The sequence below is a fragment of the Camelus ferus genome, chromosome 14, assembly GCF_009834535.1.
Source record: "Camelus ferus isolate YT-003-E chromosome 14, BCGSAC_Cfer_1.0, whole genome shotgun sequence".
In the NCBI taxonomy this organism is placed as follows: Eukaryota; Metazoa; Chordata; class Mammalia; order Artiodactyla; family Camelidae; genus Camelus; species Camelus ferus.
The window spans coordinates 22,592,393-22,610,461 of NC_045709.1; the positions used below are offsets into that span (position 1 = coordinate 22,592,393).

At 42.9% G+C, this 18,069-nt stretch overlaps 1 protein-coding gene across 5 annotated transcripts in view; it reads left to right on the plus strand.

The window, feature by feature from the left end:
• Positions 1–17,793, plus strand: part of SACS (sacsin molecular chaperone) — a 66,210-nt gene extending 48,417 nt beyond the window's left edge. For 3 of the 5 annotated variants that reach the window (XM_032496449.1, XM_032496450.1, XM_032496452.1), the window contains 2 exons: positions 1,364–1,390; positions 4,940–17,793. In XM_032496449.1, the coding sequence (XP_032352340.1) occupies positions 1,364–1,390; positions 4,940–16,497 (11,585 nt within the window). In that variant the 3' untranslated portion in view covers positions 16,498–17,793. The remainder of the gene's footprint in view (positions 1–1,363; positions 1,391–4,939) is intronic. The other 2 variants (XR_004325811.1, XM_032496451.1) reach the window with 2 other exon arrangements.
• Positions 17,794–18,069: the final 276 nt, after the last annotated feature.

Here is an 18,069-nt window from a genome sequence, read left to right on the forward strand (position 1 = left end):
GCGACTTCGGACAAAAGGACTGTGTTTTAGGAAGCCCACCCTCACGCTTTTTGAGGTGTTGTTTCTCACCTCAAGTGTGGAAATAACCTCGGAAATCTCCCCACGTTGATTCTTGCCTCTCTAGTTAATTCCACACAGTACTGCTAGGATTATCTTTTTGAAATAAAAATCCCCCCCTTCTTATCTGAAAATCTTTCAGTGGCTTCATCCCCTTTGTCTCTGGAACAAAGGCCAAAATCCTCACCACATGAGGCTCTCTGTGACCTGGCTCCATTTTCTGTGTTGCATGATGCCAGTACCTGGAAAGGGTCTGCCGGCACCTGCTGCTACTGTGATTGTTGACAGTCCCCACTTACCTCCCCTGATCGCTCGTGTCCGGAAGGCAGCATGTTCTTTCCCCTCCGGGGTGCGGTGCACAGGGCTTCCTTTGCCCTCCTCGCCGTCTGGCTCCCTCGTGCTCCGCTTTTACGCGGCCCATGTGTACTGACACAGCTCTAAGCCCCTAGGAGCACTTGTACACTTGTCCCTGCTGGATCATTAAATCGTGTGTCTACCCACTGCCTCCCCCAGGAGACTGCAAGGCAAGGCCTAGAACCATGTCTGTTCTGTTTATTTCTGTATCCCTAGTGCTCAGTCAATACTGACTGACTGAAAAAATGCTCTAAAGTAACTGGAAGGATGCTATGACCAGCAGGGCTTAAATCCCTTTGCTTAGACCAGTGGTCTCTGTGTCAGCTGCCCAGAGGAGCACATGCCTAGACCTCTCACCGAGTGGGAGAGATGTGCCTGCTGTAGGCAGAGGAGGTTCAGATGTCCGTGGAGCAGTTCCCTGAAGTCTGTAACTGTTGGTGGTCACCGCAGGCAAGCAGTGGAATATGTGATAAAGCTCCCTTTCTTTGTCATAAGGGCAGAATTAATTGTGCTGTACTGAGATTGTACAGAGATATTCCAGAAATTTTCAAAAATCTGATGTCTTACTTTAATTATCTAGGCTACCTGAATATCACGTGGTGGTCACCTGTACAGAAAGGCCACCCAGAGCTTATCACCTGACTGTCTTTATGTTGCTGAGAAGTAATTTATGCATAGAAAGTACATAATCTTTCTTCTTTAATTTCTTTCTGTACCGAGATTCTCCACCCTTAACGTAGTGTGGATTTAGTTTGCAGTGAAATACATCTTTAAATCTTAAATGTACATTCTCCTATGTTTGGAGGTTTGTTTATGGCTTTTCTTTTACATAATGATGTGTAAAGATTCTGCAAATAGTGTTATCTTAAGACACAGAATAATTTCTATAGCTGTCATGTGAAAATTGTGACAATGCTGGCTTTTTCTAAGAACAGATTTAATTATGTTCTAGCACAACAGCTTCTCTGGGGATATTCAGGTATGGTGACTGACTAAACGTTGTGTTCATTTATAGCCTGATGTTTTTGTTCATTTGATTCTTTGAATCCTGTTTTTTCATTTACCTAAGTAGCTAGAAATTACGTCAACCTTTTTTTTTTCTGATGGTAATAACTACTAAAGGAGAGAGGAAACTATACTAACAGAGGAATTTAGATGACTGTTAACACACACCACAAGAAAATCGTATTTAAATGACTTGGAAACATGATTTCATAGACCATTTAGTCTCAAATGAGAGAACGATGCTGAAATTTGTATTTTAAGCTGTGGTATTTTATGGGAAAGTGTGAGAGCACACACACCTGTGAAATGGTGCACATAAATACTGAGACTAACAGGATGAAGGCGAATCCACCCTGGGACCTGTGACGATGAGGCGAGAAGCCCTCATGCAGACGGGCCGCCAGGAGCGCGGGCGGCCGACGGCTTGCAGTCAGAACAGTCGGCCGGTAGTTCTTGCAAGGCCGAGTGGCATTTACTGTCTTTTTTTTAAAACAAGTTTTGACTCAATTTGTATTATTTCCCCCCAGTTCATGTTTCACTTGGAAAATTAGAGGATGTAGGATTTGCTTTATAAGAAATTGTTTTTATAGTAGACATTATATTTGGAGTCAGTCTATTCCCTGAAGCAGGCAATACCTATATTACAATTAATTTAGAAACCAAGTCACTGAGAATTCATATAAATATTAATTTTGGTTTCTAGCTTGTGCTAAAAGTGGCTTCTCAGTCACAGCTGCCGTGACTCCGCGCTCTCACGTCTCCTGGTGTGACCCACGGGAAGGCAGGCTGGGTGTGCGCTGCCGCCCGCCGCCTCCTGCCCGGGCACGCCGGCATCTCCCCGCCGCGGGCCCCGCCCCGGCTCACGGAGGTGGCGGCAGCAGCATCGTGCTGACTTCTGGAGAAGTGTGGTCACAAGGGCTCTTGTGAACCACCTCGGTGCCTTCCCCCTTAGCCGGTAGGTTTCCACTGGCCGCTTGGTGCGCCCTGTGCTGGTGCCGGGCTTGCAGGGCGCCCGGCGGAGGGCGGAGGGTTGAGCAGCGGGCAGGCTGCCCTCCCCTTCCTCTGTGCGCTCCATTTCTTTCCCTTTTTTAATTTTTGATTCTCTGGGGATTTGACTGATATACAGCATACCATTTAAGGGGACCCTCACCTTATTCTGAAGTAGACTAATATCCTATTTCCAACCATGTTGAAAATCTTTCTCGAAGTTAGTACTGAACATAAATGCAGAAATAAACAAAAAACGGAGCGCAGTCTTTGAACAGTGATTCACGTTGGTGTTACTGCTTTGCACTGATCTACAGTAAAGCACAGATTACTCTTTGAAGAGTCATTGCTAAATCATCATATTTGGTAAGAGTTCAGATAAAAACTTTCTATCTCCGGGAGCACCTGCAGTGCTAGACAGTTAACCTCGTTTGGCAGTGCTGATAATTGTAAAGGCCAGGCCACGAAACACAAGCCATTTATTAAAATGCTGTGAAATTACTTTGCTGATACCTTTAGAGGTGTTTCACAATTTCAGTGCCTTTCTAACCCAGGGCATGTAGACTTTTTCGTTTATACTTTAGGGTTAAAAGCTAAAGGCATAAATACAAAATAAATAGAAGTCAGGACTTCAGACTGAATCGACTTACGTATTTAGAATTGGCTCTTACTCCATTTTCTCTCTCCTTTATTTTCTAAGATGCTTTTTCATTTGAGCATGACTGGTGTTAATCGCATGTTACATGTGGTATGTGTGCTTTTTGGCATTTATTTATACATTGATATTAGGTAATTTTCCTGAAGGTAGGTATGTGTTTTATAAATTGCCAAATTTCATGCAAGGATATTGCATAGGATTTTGTACAAAATGCATGTCATGTGGTGATTATTAATACAGAACACAGTGTGGTGCATATTTGACTTTTTTTTTTTGTTTTTTGAGTGTTCTGAATTTTAATTTCTAACTCTTTTTTCTTGTCTTTGGCATTATATCCTTGCCTTATGACTTAGATATTCTATTATAGTTAATTCAATTCAGTAAGCATTTTAAAAACATTCAAAAATTAATTTAACAATTATATTTTAATGGGATTCATAGACCAAGGAGGTTATACTAGTCAGACTGCTGCAAGATTTTGACTTCTTAAATACTACTACTTGATTTAGTCTAAGTCTACATACAATGTAGAAACTGTAAATAATCAGAATGTAGGTAAGAATGTGCCCTTGCTTAAACTTTTGTGGCAGTAATTTTAAGTGTCATATTGTAACATGAAAGATAACTTTCTTGGTAGAAGGTAAGGTCATCTTCCTGATGTGTGAGTCTGTGAAACACGGGTGTCCTTCCTGGGTTAACAAATAATGATACACAGACATTCCAAGGGGCTTGAGGTGTGCCCTCTTTTATAGCTTTTCCCAAAATTAGTCTTTTAAGAAACTGTATGTACATAGGGGGAAAATGGAGTATTAGTTTTCCATAAGATTGAATTTGAGATGCTTTTTATTCCACTATATGGGTAAATATATACCTATAGGTATAGAGTGTTATTTTAAAATTTTGTTACTACTGGTATTATAAATACTCTGAAACACAAAATGCACTTAGAAATAAAAAGTTATTTTCTAGACTACTGGGCAAAAATCTTTTTCCTCCAGACAGAATCTTACCAGTCTCCTAGTTTACAAAACACCCAGAAGTGGAGCTGCTTGGTGGGGGGAACCCCTGCCTTCACAGTCGTGCCCTACTTGCTCCCGTTGCTTGTCCCTGAAGCATTTCTGCAGAGGCCCAGAGCCCAGAGGAGCGCACTTTAGTCAGTGATCGGTCCCAAGGAGGGTTGTGAATGTGCTCCCACCCTGGACACGTGCACAGAGCAGTCTTAGCACTAGGACCTCATCCCCATCCTTTCTCCAGATGATAAATCGAGTCCCAGAAAGCTTACATGACACCTAGTTCACCCATCCAACTAATGGTGCAGAGGAAACTCCACGTCTCCTTGTGGCCTCAGCTTCTGAAGGCGTTGATCAGCTGGGACAGAGATGCCAGCCAGCCCCTGTGCCCTCACCTTGGGCCCACTCTTTATTCTGTGCAGCCATGTGGCTCCTGGAAACATGAAAAACAGAAATTCTTATTGGGTTTACTTATAAATTACCCTTAAATAAAATGGTTCTTTAAAAAAAATTATCCCATTTTCTTTGATGCTTTTATTTGTGGACAAATAACCACTAAAAATTGTTTTCCATGTTGATTCTATTTGTAGGACATTATAGGATAATTTAAAAAACACATGTAAATGCATTTTACATATATTTAAAATAAGCAATTTCCAGAGAGAATTATTGCTCCCATAGGCAATTATAAATATGGATTAATGTGTGATTCTCTATCAGCTCCGTTACACTGAATTTTTGCATTTTTACAGTATACTTAAAACTCTTCAAAAGACTTTCTAGTGCTATCTAATCTGTAAGAACAGAAAGTTAAATAAGTTACAACAGAATTTTATGTATTCATAATATTTCTTTATGTAATTTACAGGAAGACCATGTACTCAGCTGCAGCTTCTAAATCCAGATCGTTTTGCACGTCTTATCAAAGAAGTAGTGAATACGTTCTGGCCTGGCAGAGAGTTGATCGTCCAGTGGTATCCATTTGATGAAGACAAAAATCACCCGCCTGTTTCATGGCTTAAAATGGTTTGGAAGAATCTCTATATACATTTTTCAGAGGATCTGACTTTATTTGATGAGATGCCACTTATCCCTAGAGCTGCACTAGAAGAAGGTCAGACGTGCGTGGACCTCGTTAGACTCAGGATTCCATCCCTAGTCATCTTAGAGGATGAATCTGAAGCACAGCTTCCCGAATTCCTAGCAGACATTGTACAGAAACTTGGAGGGATTGTTCTCAAAAAATTAGATGCCTCCATACAACATCCACTTATTAAAAAATACATTCATTCGCCATCACCGAGTGCTGTTCTGCAGATAATGGAGAAGATGCCTTTGCAAAAACTGTGTAACCAGATAGCTTCGCTCCTTCCAACGCACAAGGACGCCCTGAGGGAGTTCTTGGCCAGCTTAACTGACAGCAGTGAAAAGGAGAAAAGAATCATTCAGGAACTGACAATATTCAAGCGAATTAATCACTCATCCAGTCAGGGAGTTTCCTCTTACACAAAACTGAAAGGCTGCAGGGTCTTGCACCACATGGCAAAGCTGCCGGCGGACCTGCGGCTCTCGGTCTCTGTCATCGACAGCAGCGACGAGGCGACCATCCGCTTGGCAAACCTGCTGAAAGTAGAGAAGTTAAAGACTACCAGTTGCTTAAAGCTTATTTTAAAAGACCTTGAAAATGCATTTTATTCACATGAAGAGATGGCACATCTCATGTTATGGGTCCTTGAGAATCTGTCCTCCTTGAAAAATGAGAATCCAAATGTGCTTGATTGGTTGATACCATTAAAATTCATTCAGGTCTCACAGGAACGGATGGTCTCAGCCGGTGAGCTCTTTGATCCGGATATACAGGTATTAAAGGATCTCTTTTACAACGAAGAGGAAACATGTTTTCCACCACCGGCTTTTACCTCACCAGATGTTCTCCACTCTTTAAGACAGATTGGTTTAAAAAATGAAGCCAGTCTCAAAGAGAAAGATGTTGTGCAAGTGGCCAAAAAAATTGAAGCCTTACAGGTCAGTTCTTGTCCAAATCAGGACATTCTTCTGAAGAAAGCCAAAACCCTCTTACAGGTTTTAAATAAGAACCACGCCTTGTTGCAGTCGACTGAAGGAAAGATGACACTGAAGAAAATAAAGTGGGTTCCAGCTTGCAAGGAAAGGCCTCCAAATTACCCAGGCTCTCTAGTCTGGAGAGGAGATCTCTGTGACCTTTGTGCACCACCGGATATGTGTGACGCGGCCCACGCGATTCTGGTGGGCTCGTCACTTCCTCTTGTCGAGAGCGTCCACGTAAACTTGGAAAAATCGTTAGGGATCTTCACAGAACCTAGCATCAGTGCTGTCTTAAAGCACTTTAAAATGGTTGTTGACTGGTACACCTCGAAAACCTTTAGTGATGAAGACTACTACCAGTTCCAGCATATTTTGCTTGAAATTTATGGATTCATGCATGATCATTTAAATGAAGGGAAAGATGCTTTCAGAGCCTTAAAATTTCCATGGGTTTGGACTGGCAAAAAGTTTTGTCCCCTTGCCCAAGCTGTGATAAAACCGTTCCATGATCTTGACCTTCAGCCTTATTTGCATAGTGTGCCTAAAACCATGGCAAAATTCCACCAGCTGTTTAAGGTCTGTGGTTCAATAGAAGAGTTGACATCAGATCATATTTCCATGGTCATTCAGAAGATATATCTCAAAAGTGGCCAAGATCTCAGTGATCAAGAAAGCAAGCAGCATCTTCATCTTATGCTGAGCATCATCAGATGGCTGTACAGCAATCAGATCCCAGCAAGCCCCAACACACCAGTTCCTGTACATCACAGCAAGGACCCTTCTAAACTTATCATGAAGCCAATTCACGAGTGCTGCTACTGTGACATCAAAGTTGACGACCTTAATGACCTACTGGAAGATTCAGTGGAACCAATCATTCTGGTGCATGAGGACATCCCCATGAAAACTGCAGAGTGGCTGAAAGTCCCATGCCTCAGCACGAGACTGATCAATCCCGAGAACATGGGATTCGAGCAGTCAGGACAAAGAGAACCACTTACTGTAAGAATTAAAAATATTCTGGAAGAATACCCATCAGTGTCAGATATTTTTAAAGAGCTACTTCAAAATGCAGATGATGCCAACGCAACGGAGTGCAGCTTCATGATTGACATGCGAAGAAACATGGACATTAGAGAGAACCTCCTAGACCCGGGAATGGCAGCTTGTCACGGGCCGGCGCTCTGGTCATTCAATAATTCTGAGTTCTCCGACTCAGACTTTGTGAACATAACTAGGTTAGGAGAATCCTTAAAAAGGGCAGAAGTTGACAAAGTTGGAAAATTTGGTCTGGGATTTAATTCCGTGTACCACATCACTGACATCCCCATCATCATGAGTCGAGAATTCATGATAATGTTTGATCCAAACATAAACCATATCAGTAAGCACATTAAAGACAAGTCTAATCCTGGGATCAAAATTAATTGGAGTAAGCAACAGAAAAGACTTAGGAAATTTCCTAATCAGTTCAAACCATTTATAGACGTGTTTGGCTGTCAGTTACCGTTGACTGTAGAAGCACCTTACAGCTACAGTGGGACTCTTTTCCGACTGTCCTTTAGAACTCAACAGGAGGCAAAAGTGAGCGAAGTCAGCAGTACCTGCTACAACACAGCAGATATCTACTCTCTTGTGGATGAATTCAGTCTCTGCGGACACAGGCTTATCATTTTCACTCAGAGTGTAAACTCAATGTATTTAAAGTACTTGAAAATTGAGGAAACCAATCCCAGCTTAGCACAAGATACAATAATAATTAAAAAGAAGTCGTGCTCTTCTAAAGCACTGACTGCACCGGTCTTAAGTGTTTTAAAAGAAGCTGCTAAGCTCATGAAGACTTGCGGCAGCAGTAACAAAAAGCTTCCCACTGATGCACCCAAGTCATCTTGCATCCTTCAGATCACAGTGGAAGAATTTCACCATGTGTTCAGAAGGATTGCTGACTTACAGTCCCCGCTTTTTAGGGGTCCGGATGACGACCCAGCGACTCTCTTCGAAATGGCTAAGTCTGGCCAATCCAAAAAGCCATCGGATGAGTTGCCACAAAAAACAGTGGAATGTACCACGTGGCTTATATGTACCTGTATGGATACAGGAGAGGCTCTCAGGTTCTCCCTGAGTGAGAGTGGGAGGCGGCTGGGGCTGGTTCCTTGTGGGGCCGTAGCAGTTTTTCTGGCTGAGATCCAGGACCAGAAGTGGGCTGTGAGACCACAGGCTGGAGAGGTGTTTTGCTATTTACCCCTACGAATAAAAACAGGATTGCCAGTTCACATCAACGGGTGCTTTGCTGTTACTTCAAATAGAAAAGAGGTCTGGAAGACAGACACAAAAGGCCGCTGGAATGCCACCTTCATGAGACACGTCGTCGTGAAGGCTTACTTGGAGGCACTCGGCGTCCTCCGGGACCTGGCCGCCAGCGGGGAGCTAGTGGGTTATACTTACTATGCAGTGTGGCCTGATCCTGACTCAGTTCACGACGATTTTTCTGTCATTTGTCAAGGGTTTTATGAAGATATAGCTCACGGAAAAGGGAAGGAATTGACAAGAGTCTTCTCTGACGGATCCACATGGGTTTCCATGAAGAATGTGAGATTTCTAGATGATTCTATACTTAACAGGAGAGATGTGGGTCCAGCGGCCTTCAAAATATTTCTGAAATACCTCAAGAAGACTGGGTCAAAAAACCTTTGTGCTGTTGAACTTCCTTCTTCAGTAAAATTAGGATTTGAAGAAGCTGGCTGCAAACAGATACTGCTTGAAAATACGTTTTCAGAGAAACAGTTTTTTTCAGAAGTGTTTTTTCCAAATATTCAAGAAATTGAAGCAGAACTCAGAGATCCTTTAATGAATTTTGTTCTAAATGAAAAAATCGATGAGTTCTCGGGAATTCTTCGTGTCACGCCATGTATTCCTTGCTCTTTGGAGGGGCATCCTTTGGTTTTACCATCAAGATTAATCCACCCTGAAGGACGAGTTGCTAAGTTATTTGATATTAAAGATGGACGATTTCCTTATGGCTCTACTCAGGATTATCTAAATCCTATTATTTTGATTAAATTAGTTCAGTTAGGTATGGCGAAAGATGACATTTTATGGGATGACATGCTAGAACGGGCAGAGTCAGTAGCCGAAATTAATAAAAGTGATCATGGCGCTGCTTGTCTAAGAAGTAGCATCCTTCTAAGTCTTATTGATGAAAAACTAAAAATAAGGGACCCCAGAGCAAAGGACTTTGCTCCAAAATATCAAACAATCCCCTTTCTTCCATTTCTGACAAAACCAGCAGGTTTTTCTTTGGACTGGAGAGGTAACAGTTTTAAGCCTGAAACCATGTTTGCAGCAACGGACCTTTATACAGCTGAGCATCAAGATATAATTTGTCTTCTACAACCAATTCTAAATGAAAATTCACATTCCTTCAGAGGTTGTGGTTCAGTGCCTTTGGCTGTGAAAGAGTTTTTGGGATTACTAAGGAAGCCAACAGTGGACCTGGTTGTAAACCAGTTGAAAAAAGTTGCAAAATCAGTTGATGATGGAATTACATTGTACCAGGAGACCATCACCAACGCTTGCTACAAATACCTTCATGAAGCAATGATGCAAAGTGACATTGCTAAGGCATCAATTATTGAAAAGCTAAAAACCTTTAGCTTCATTCTAGTTGAGAATGCGTATGTTGACTCAGAAAAAGTTTCTTTTCATTTAAATTTTGAAGCAGCCCCATACCTTTACCAGTTGCCTAATAAATATAAAAATAATTTCCGTGAACTTTTTGAAAGTGTGGGTGTGAGGCAGTCTTTTACTGTTGAAGATTTTGCCCTTGTTTTGGAATCTATTGACCAAGAAAGAGAAACAAAGCAAATAACAGAAGAGAATTTTCAGCTTTGCCGGCGAATAATTAGTGAAGGAATATGGAGTCTCATTAGAGAAAAGAAACAAGAATTTTGTGAGAAAAATTATGGCAAAATATTATTGCCAGATACTAATCTTAAGCTTCTCCCTGCAAAATCTTTATGCTACAATGATTGTCCTTGGATAAAAGTAAAGGATACCACTGTGAAATACTGTCACGCCGATATACCTAGGGAAGTAGCTGTAAAACTAGGAGCAGTTCCAAAGCGACACAAAGCCTTGGAGAGGTATGCGTCCAACATCTGTTTCACAACCCTTGGCACTGAATTTGGACAGAAAGAAAAACTGACCAGCAGAATTAAGAGTATCCTTAATGCCTATCCTTCAGAAAAGGAAATGTTGAAAGAACTTCTTCAAAATGCTGATGATGCAAAGGCCACAGAAATCTGTTTTGTGTTTGACCCTAGGCAGCATCCAGTTGATAGAATATTTGATGATAAGTGGGCCCCTTTGCAGGGGCCAGCGCTGTGTGTGTATAACAACCAACCTTTTACAGAAGATGATGTCAGAGGAATCCAGAATCTCGGAAAAGGCACCAAAGAAGGAAACCCTTGTAAAACTGGACAGTATGGGATAGGCTTCAATTCTGTCTATCATATTACAGACTGCCCATCTTTTATCTCTGGCAACGACATCCTGTGTATTTTTGATCCTCATGCCAGATACGCACCAGGAGCCACATCCGTTAGTCCTGGACGCATGTTCAGAGATTTGGATGCAGATTTTCGGACACAGTTCTCAGATGTTCTGGATCTTTATTTGGGAACCCACTTTAAACTGGATAATTGCACAATGTTTAGATTTCCTCTTCGTAATGCAGAAATGGCAAAAGTTTCAGAAATTTCTTCAGTCCCATCATCAGACAGAATGGTCCAGAATCTTTTGGACAAATTGCGGTCTGATGGGGCAGAGCTTTTAATGTTTCTTAATCACATGGAAAAAATTTCTATTTGTGAAATAGATAAAGCTACTGGAGCTCTAAACGTGTTGTATTCTGTAAAGGGTAAAATCACTGATGGAGACAGACTGAAAAGGAAACAGTTTCATGCATCTGTAATTGACAGTGTTACTAAAAAGAGGCAGCTCAAAGACATACCAGTTCAACAGATAACCTACACTATGGATACTGAAGACTCGGAAGGAAACCTTACTACTTGGCTCATTTGTAACAGGTCAGGTTTTTCAGCCATGGAAAAAGTATCCAAGAGCGTTGTGTCAGCTCACAAGAACCAAGACATTACTCTCTTCCCACGGGGTGGGGTGGCTGCCTGCATTACTCACAACTACAAGAAACCCCACAGGGCCTTCTGTTTTCTGCCCCTCTCTTTAGAGACGGGGTTGCCCTTTCACGTGAACGGCCACTTTGCTCTCGATTCGGCTCGGAGGAATCTGTGGCGGGATGATAATGGGGTCGGTGTTCGGAGCGACTGGAACAGCAGCTTGATGACGGCCCTGATCGCTCCCGCCTATGTAGAATTACTAATCCAGCTGAAGAAACGGTATTTCCCTGGTTCCGACCCAACCTTATCAGTTTTACAGAACACGCCTATTCATGTTGTAAAGGACACTTTAAAAAAGTTTTTATCATTTTTCCCAGTGAACAGGCTTGATCTGCAGCCAGATCTGTATTGTCTAGTGAAAGCGCTTTACAGTTGCATTCACGAGGACATGAAACGTCTCCTGCCTGTCGTTCGGGCTCCAAATATTGATGGCTCTGATTTGCACTCTGCAGTTATAATCACTTGGATTAATATGTCTACTTCCAATAAAATGAGACCCTTTTTTGACAATTTACTACAGGATGAATTACAGCACCTTAAGAATGCAGATTATAATATCACAACGCGCAAAACAGTGGCAGAGAATGTCTACAGACTGAAACACCTGCTTTTAGAAATTGGCTTCAACCTGGTTTATAACTGTGATGAAACTGCTAATCTGTATCACTGTCTTATAGACGCTGACATTCCTGTTAGTTATGTCACTCCTGCTGATGTTAGATCTTTTTTAATGACGTTTTCCTCTCCTGATACCAACTGCCATATTGGCAAGCTGCCTTGTCGCCTCCAGCAGACTAACCTGAAACTTTTTCACAGTCTGAAACTTCTAGTGGATTATTGTTTTAAGGATGCAGAAGAAAATGCGATTGAAGTGGAGGGGCTGCCCCTTCTCATTACACTGGACAGCGTTTTGCAAACGTTTGATGCAAAACGACCCAAGTTTCTAACAACATACCATGAATTGATTCCATCCCGCAAAGACTTGTTCATGAATACATTGTATCTGAAATACAGTAATATTTTATTAAACTGTAAAGTTGCAAAAGTGTTTGACATTTCCAGCTTTGCGGACCTGTTATCCTCTGTATTGCCTCGTGAATATAAGACCAAAAATTGTACAAAGTGGAAAGACAATTTTGCAAGTGAGTCTTGGCTTAAGAATGCATGGCATTTTATCAGTGAATCTGTAAATGTGAAAGAAGACCAAGAAGAGACACAGCCAACCTTTGACCTTGTGGTTGACACCCTAAAAGACTGGGCCTTGCTCCCTGGGACAAAGTTTACTGTTTCAGCCAATCAGCTCGTAGTTCCTGAAGGTGATGTTCTGCTTCCTCTGAGCCTCATGCACATCGCGGTTTTCCCAAATGCCCAGAGTGACAAGGTTTTTCATGCTCTCATGAAGGCTGGCTGTATTCAGCTTGCTTTGAACAAAATCTGCTCCAAAGACAGTGCCTTTGCTCCTCTGTTGTCATGTCACACGGCAAACATAGAGAGCCCCACAAGCATTTTGAAGGCTCTGCATTATATGGTCCAAACTTCAACATTTAGAACAGAAAAATTAGTAGAAAATGACTTTGAAGCACTTCTGATGTATTTCAACTGCAATTTGAATCACTTGATGTCCCAAGATGACATAAAAATTTTAAAGTCCCTTCCATGTTACAAATCCATTAGTGGTCGCTATATGAGCATCGCAAAATTTGGAACATGCTATGTGCTTACAAAAAGTATTCCGTCAACTGAAGTGGAAAAGTGGACACAGTCATCCTCTTCTGCATTTCTAGAAGAAAAAATGCACTTAAAAGAACTGTATGAAGTGCTTGGTTGTGTACCTGTAGACGATCTGGAGGTGTATCTGAAACACCTCTTACCAAAAATTGAAAATCTCTCTTATGATGCAAAATTAGAGCATTTGATCTATCTTAAGAATAGATTATCAAGTGCTGAGGAATTGTCAGAGATCAAGGAACAACTTTTTGAAAAACTGGAAAGTTTATTGATAATCTATGATGCTAACAGTCGACTAAAGCAAGCCAAACATTTCTATGATAGAACTGTGAGAGTTTTTGAAGTTATGCTTCCTGAAAAATTGTTTATTCCTAAGGACTTCTTTAAAAAATTGGAACAACTTATAAAACCCAAAAATCAAGTTGCATTCATGACATCCTGGGTAGAATTCTTAAGAAATATTGGACTCAAACATGTACTTTCTCAGCAGCAGTTGTTACAGTTTGCTAAGGAAGTCAGTGTGAGAGCTAATACTGAAAACTGGTCCAAAGAAACATTGCAAAATACAGTCGATATCCTCCTGCATCATATATTCCAAGAACGGATGGACTTGTTATCTGGAAATTTTCTGAAAGAACTGTCTTTAATACCATTCTTATGTCCTGAGCGGGCCCCTGCTGAATTCATTCGATTTCATCCTCAGTATCAAGAGGTAAATGGAACACTTCCTCTTATAAAGTTCAATGGAGCACAGGTAAATCCCAAATTCAAGCAGTGTGATGTGCTACAGCTGTTATGGACATCCTGCCCTATTCTTCCAGAGAAAGCCACACCCTTGAGTATCAGAGAACAGGAGGGGAGTGAGCTTGGCCCACAAGAACAACTGGAACAGGTTCTAAGTCTGCTTAACGTCAACCTGGACCCGCCCCTTGATAAGGTCATTAATAACTGCAGAAACATATGCAACATCACAACTTTGGATGAAGAAATGGTAAAAACTAGAGCAAAGGTCTTAAGGAGCATTTACGAATTTCTCAGTGCAGACAAAAGGGAGTTCCGTTTTCAGCTGCGGGGGGTTGCTTTCGTGATGGTGGAAGATGGCTGGAAACTTCTGAAGCCGGAGGAGGTGGTGATAAATCTGGAGTACGAGTCCGATTTTAAACCTTACCTGTACAAGCTACCTCTGGAACTCGGCACCTTCCACCAGTTGTTCAAGCTCCTGGGCACTGAAGACATCATTTCAACTAAGCAGTACGTTGAAGTGCTGAGCCGCATATTCAAAAACTCCGAAGGAAAACAGTTAGATCCTAACGAGATGCGTACTGTGAAGAGAGTAGTCTCTGGCTTGTTCAGGAGTCTGCAGAATGACTCCGTCAAGGTGCGGGGTGATCTGGAGGGCGTCCGGGACCTGGCTCTCTACCTGCCGAGCCAGGACGGCAGGCTGGTGAAGTCCAGCATCCTGGTGTTTGATGACGCGCCGCACTACAAGAGCAGGGTCCAGGGGAACATCGGCGTGCAGATGCTGGTGGATCTCAGCCAGTGCTACCTGGGGAAGGACCACGGCTTCCACACCAAGCTCATCATGCTCTTCCCCCAGAAGCTCAGGCCGCGTCTGCTGAGCAGCATCCTTGAAGAGCAGCTGGATGAGGAGACCCCCAAAGTCTGCCAGTTTGGAGCCCTGTGCTCTCTGCAGGGAAGGCTGCAGTTGCTCTTGTCCTCTGAACAGTTCATCACCGGCCTGATCAGAATCATGAAGCACGAGAACGATAATGCTTTCCTGGCCAATGAGGAAAAAGCCATACGACTTTGCAAAGCCCTAAGGGAAGGACTGAAAGTGTCCTGTTTCGAGAAGCTTCAAACAACGTTAAGAGTTAAGGGTTTTAATCCTATTCCCCACAGCAGGAGTGAAACGTTTGCTTTTCTGAAGAGGTTTGGGAACGCAGTCATCCTGCTCTACATACAGCACTCAGACAGCAAAGACATTAACTTCCTCTTGGCCTTGGCCATGACGCTTAAGTCGGCCACTGACAACTTGATTTCTGACACTTCATATTTAATTGCTATGCTAGGGTGCAACGATATTTACAGGATCAGTGAGAAGCTTGACAGTTTAGGAGTGAAATATGATTCTTCAGAACCCTCAAAACTTGAACTTCCAATGCCCGGCACCCCAATACCTGCTGAGATTCATTACACTCTGCTGATGGATCCGATGAATGTCTTCTACCCGGGAGAGTACGTCGGGTACCTCGTGGATGCTGAAGGTGGCGACATCTATGGGTCGTACCAGCCAACGTACACGTATGCCATTATTGTGCAGGAAGTTGAAAGAGAAGATGCTGACAACTCTAGTTTTCTGGGAAAGATATATCAGATTGACATCGGTTATAGCGAGTATAAAATAGTCAGCTCTCTCGATCTGTACAAGTTCTCGAGGCCCGAGGAAAGCTCTCAGAGCAGGGACAGCGCCCCTTCTACGCCGACCAGCCCCACGGAGTTCCCGGCCCCTGGTCTGCGAAGCATCCCCCCCCTCTTCTCTGGGAAGGAGGGCCACAAGACCTCCTCTTCCAAGCAGCACTCCCCCAGAAAGCTCAAGGTGAATTCTTTACCAGAAGTTTTGAAAGAAGTGACTTCAGTGGTGGAGCAAGCGTGGAAGCTCCCGGAGTCTGAAAGGAAGAAGATTATTAGGCGGTTGTATTTGAAGTGGCACCCTGACAAAAACCCAGAGAATCACGACATTGCTAATGAAGTGTTCAAACACTTACAGAATGAAATCAACAGATTAGAGAAACAGGCTTTTCTCGACCAAAATGCTGACAGAGCCTCGAGGCGAACATTTTCAACCCCAGCATCCCGCTTTCAGTCAGAAAAGTGCTCGTTCCAGAGATTTTATACCTCGTGGAATCAAGAAGCAACAAGCCATAAATCTGAGAGGCAACAGCAGAACAAGGAGCAGGGCCCCCCTCCCGCCGGGCAGACCTACTCCCAGAGGTTCTTTGTCCCTCCCACCTTCAAGTCCGTTGGGAATCCCGTGGAAGCGCGGAGGTGGTTACGCCAAGCCAGGGCAAATTTCTCAGCCGCCAGGAACGACCTTCACAAAAATGCCAACGAATGGGTGTGCTTTAAATGCTACCTTTCCACCAAGCTGGCCCTGATCGCTGCCGACTACGCTGTGAGGGGCAAGTCTGACAAGGACGTGAAGCCAACGGCACTTGCCCAGAAAATTGAGGAGTACAGTCAGCAGCTGGAGGGGCTGACGAATGATGTCCACACCTTGGAGGCTTACGGGGTAGACAGCTTGAAAACAAGGTACCCCGACCTGCTTCCCTTCCCACAGATCCCAAATGACAGGTTCACTTCTGAGGTCGCCATGCGGGTGATGGAGTGCACCGCCTGCATCATCATCAAACTGGAGAATTTTATACAACAGAAGGCGTGAAGGTGCTTAGAGAAGAAACAGCAGGGCTGGCTGTTGAGCGGGTTGTAGCACAAACACGGACAGCGTCCTTCCTCGGGCCCCGCCGCCAGCTCTGCAGGGGTGGCGAAGCGCGCTGTGGACGGCGTGGGGGCGCTGTGCAGTTGTCTGGACGTGACTGTCGACGGAAGGCGGAGTCAGAGTTGTTTTGAGGACGGTGGTGACTGCAGAATCTCTGGCTGTGCTGGGCTGGCTGGGATGGCACGTTTTGAACAGCACTTTATATAACCAAAGCTTAGCCGTTTGTTAGAGAAGAGTGTGTGTCTCTGGTTAGGAGGAAGTTAATTTTATGTTTTTAACATGGTATTTTTGAAGGCGCTCATGAAACACTGGACATACCACTGGTTTAAACGAAGAAGGGGAATTAAGTCTTTGGAGTTTATCACTTCTTTAAGTGGACCCTCTTGGATGTATTATTTTCTTATCAGCTGGATCTGATTGTGAATTTGTTGCACTTTTACATATTAAGCCCTCAGTACGTGTAACAAACGGTACAGTATTTTAATCCTGAATATTACTTGATTGCGAATCTGCAGATCGTACTTGCTGGATGCACTTTACGTCCTTACCTTCCATGTGTTTCCACCCTATGTTTACAGGCCTCCGAGTTCATGGAGATCACACGGGGGGAACCCCTTGCTGGCAGTTCTAGTCCGGAGATGTTAACGCCGCTCCCAGGAGCTGCTTGCCAGAGCAGCGTTTGTCACCTGTTAGGACATCTGCTTTGTTTGTACATATTCCCCACAAACGTCAGCATTTAGGTGGTGTGGTTGAACACGACGCAATCTTCTGTCGTCTACAGGTGCTGCAGTGAACCCCTGTTGCCCCTCAACGTGGCACTTAGTGCAGGTTTTGGATTTTACTTTGAAGACGTGGAGCAACTGTAAAATCACCGTGACGATACCTAGCAGGCTATAAAGAGGAGTTATCAGCTTGTGTTTCCCCTAGGAGTGACTCAGAACTGGCATTCAGTTTTTATCATGTTTGAGTGTCCTGCGGACATATTTCTTTTGCAGAGTGTAAGAGAAAGGCGATGATAATTAGTTCATGTAAGTGTGCTGGCTGTAAATGATGCTAAATGTAATATTTTATGCAATGAAGGGCTTATGGAACATACTGAAACTTTTTTACTTTTCTTGGTCATAAGGAATGTTTGCGCCTCCACTATTGTATTGCTTCTGGATGTGAAGCCATGTGATTATTTCTGCTATTAAGTGCCACAATTTTAATAAAGCAAATGTACATATGAAATCATTGCAACTGGTATTTCCTGAGTAGTTCCTTGAAAATCAAACTTAGTATCTTACTATATTAAATTTCCTCGTGTGTGTGTATGTGTTTATTGGAGATATTAGGATAGAATTTTCCCATGTATTATACTGGAATTTTAATGGTTTCTTTTTTGTGATAGAATAATAAATGCTTGATATACACTAGGTTTAGTAGGTGCTCACTAATTTTGTTAAGAGTTGATTCACCTTTTTAGGGAGTAAGATTAGCTGACATAGAGGGTATACAAAGGTATTTGGAAACAGA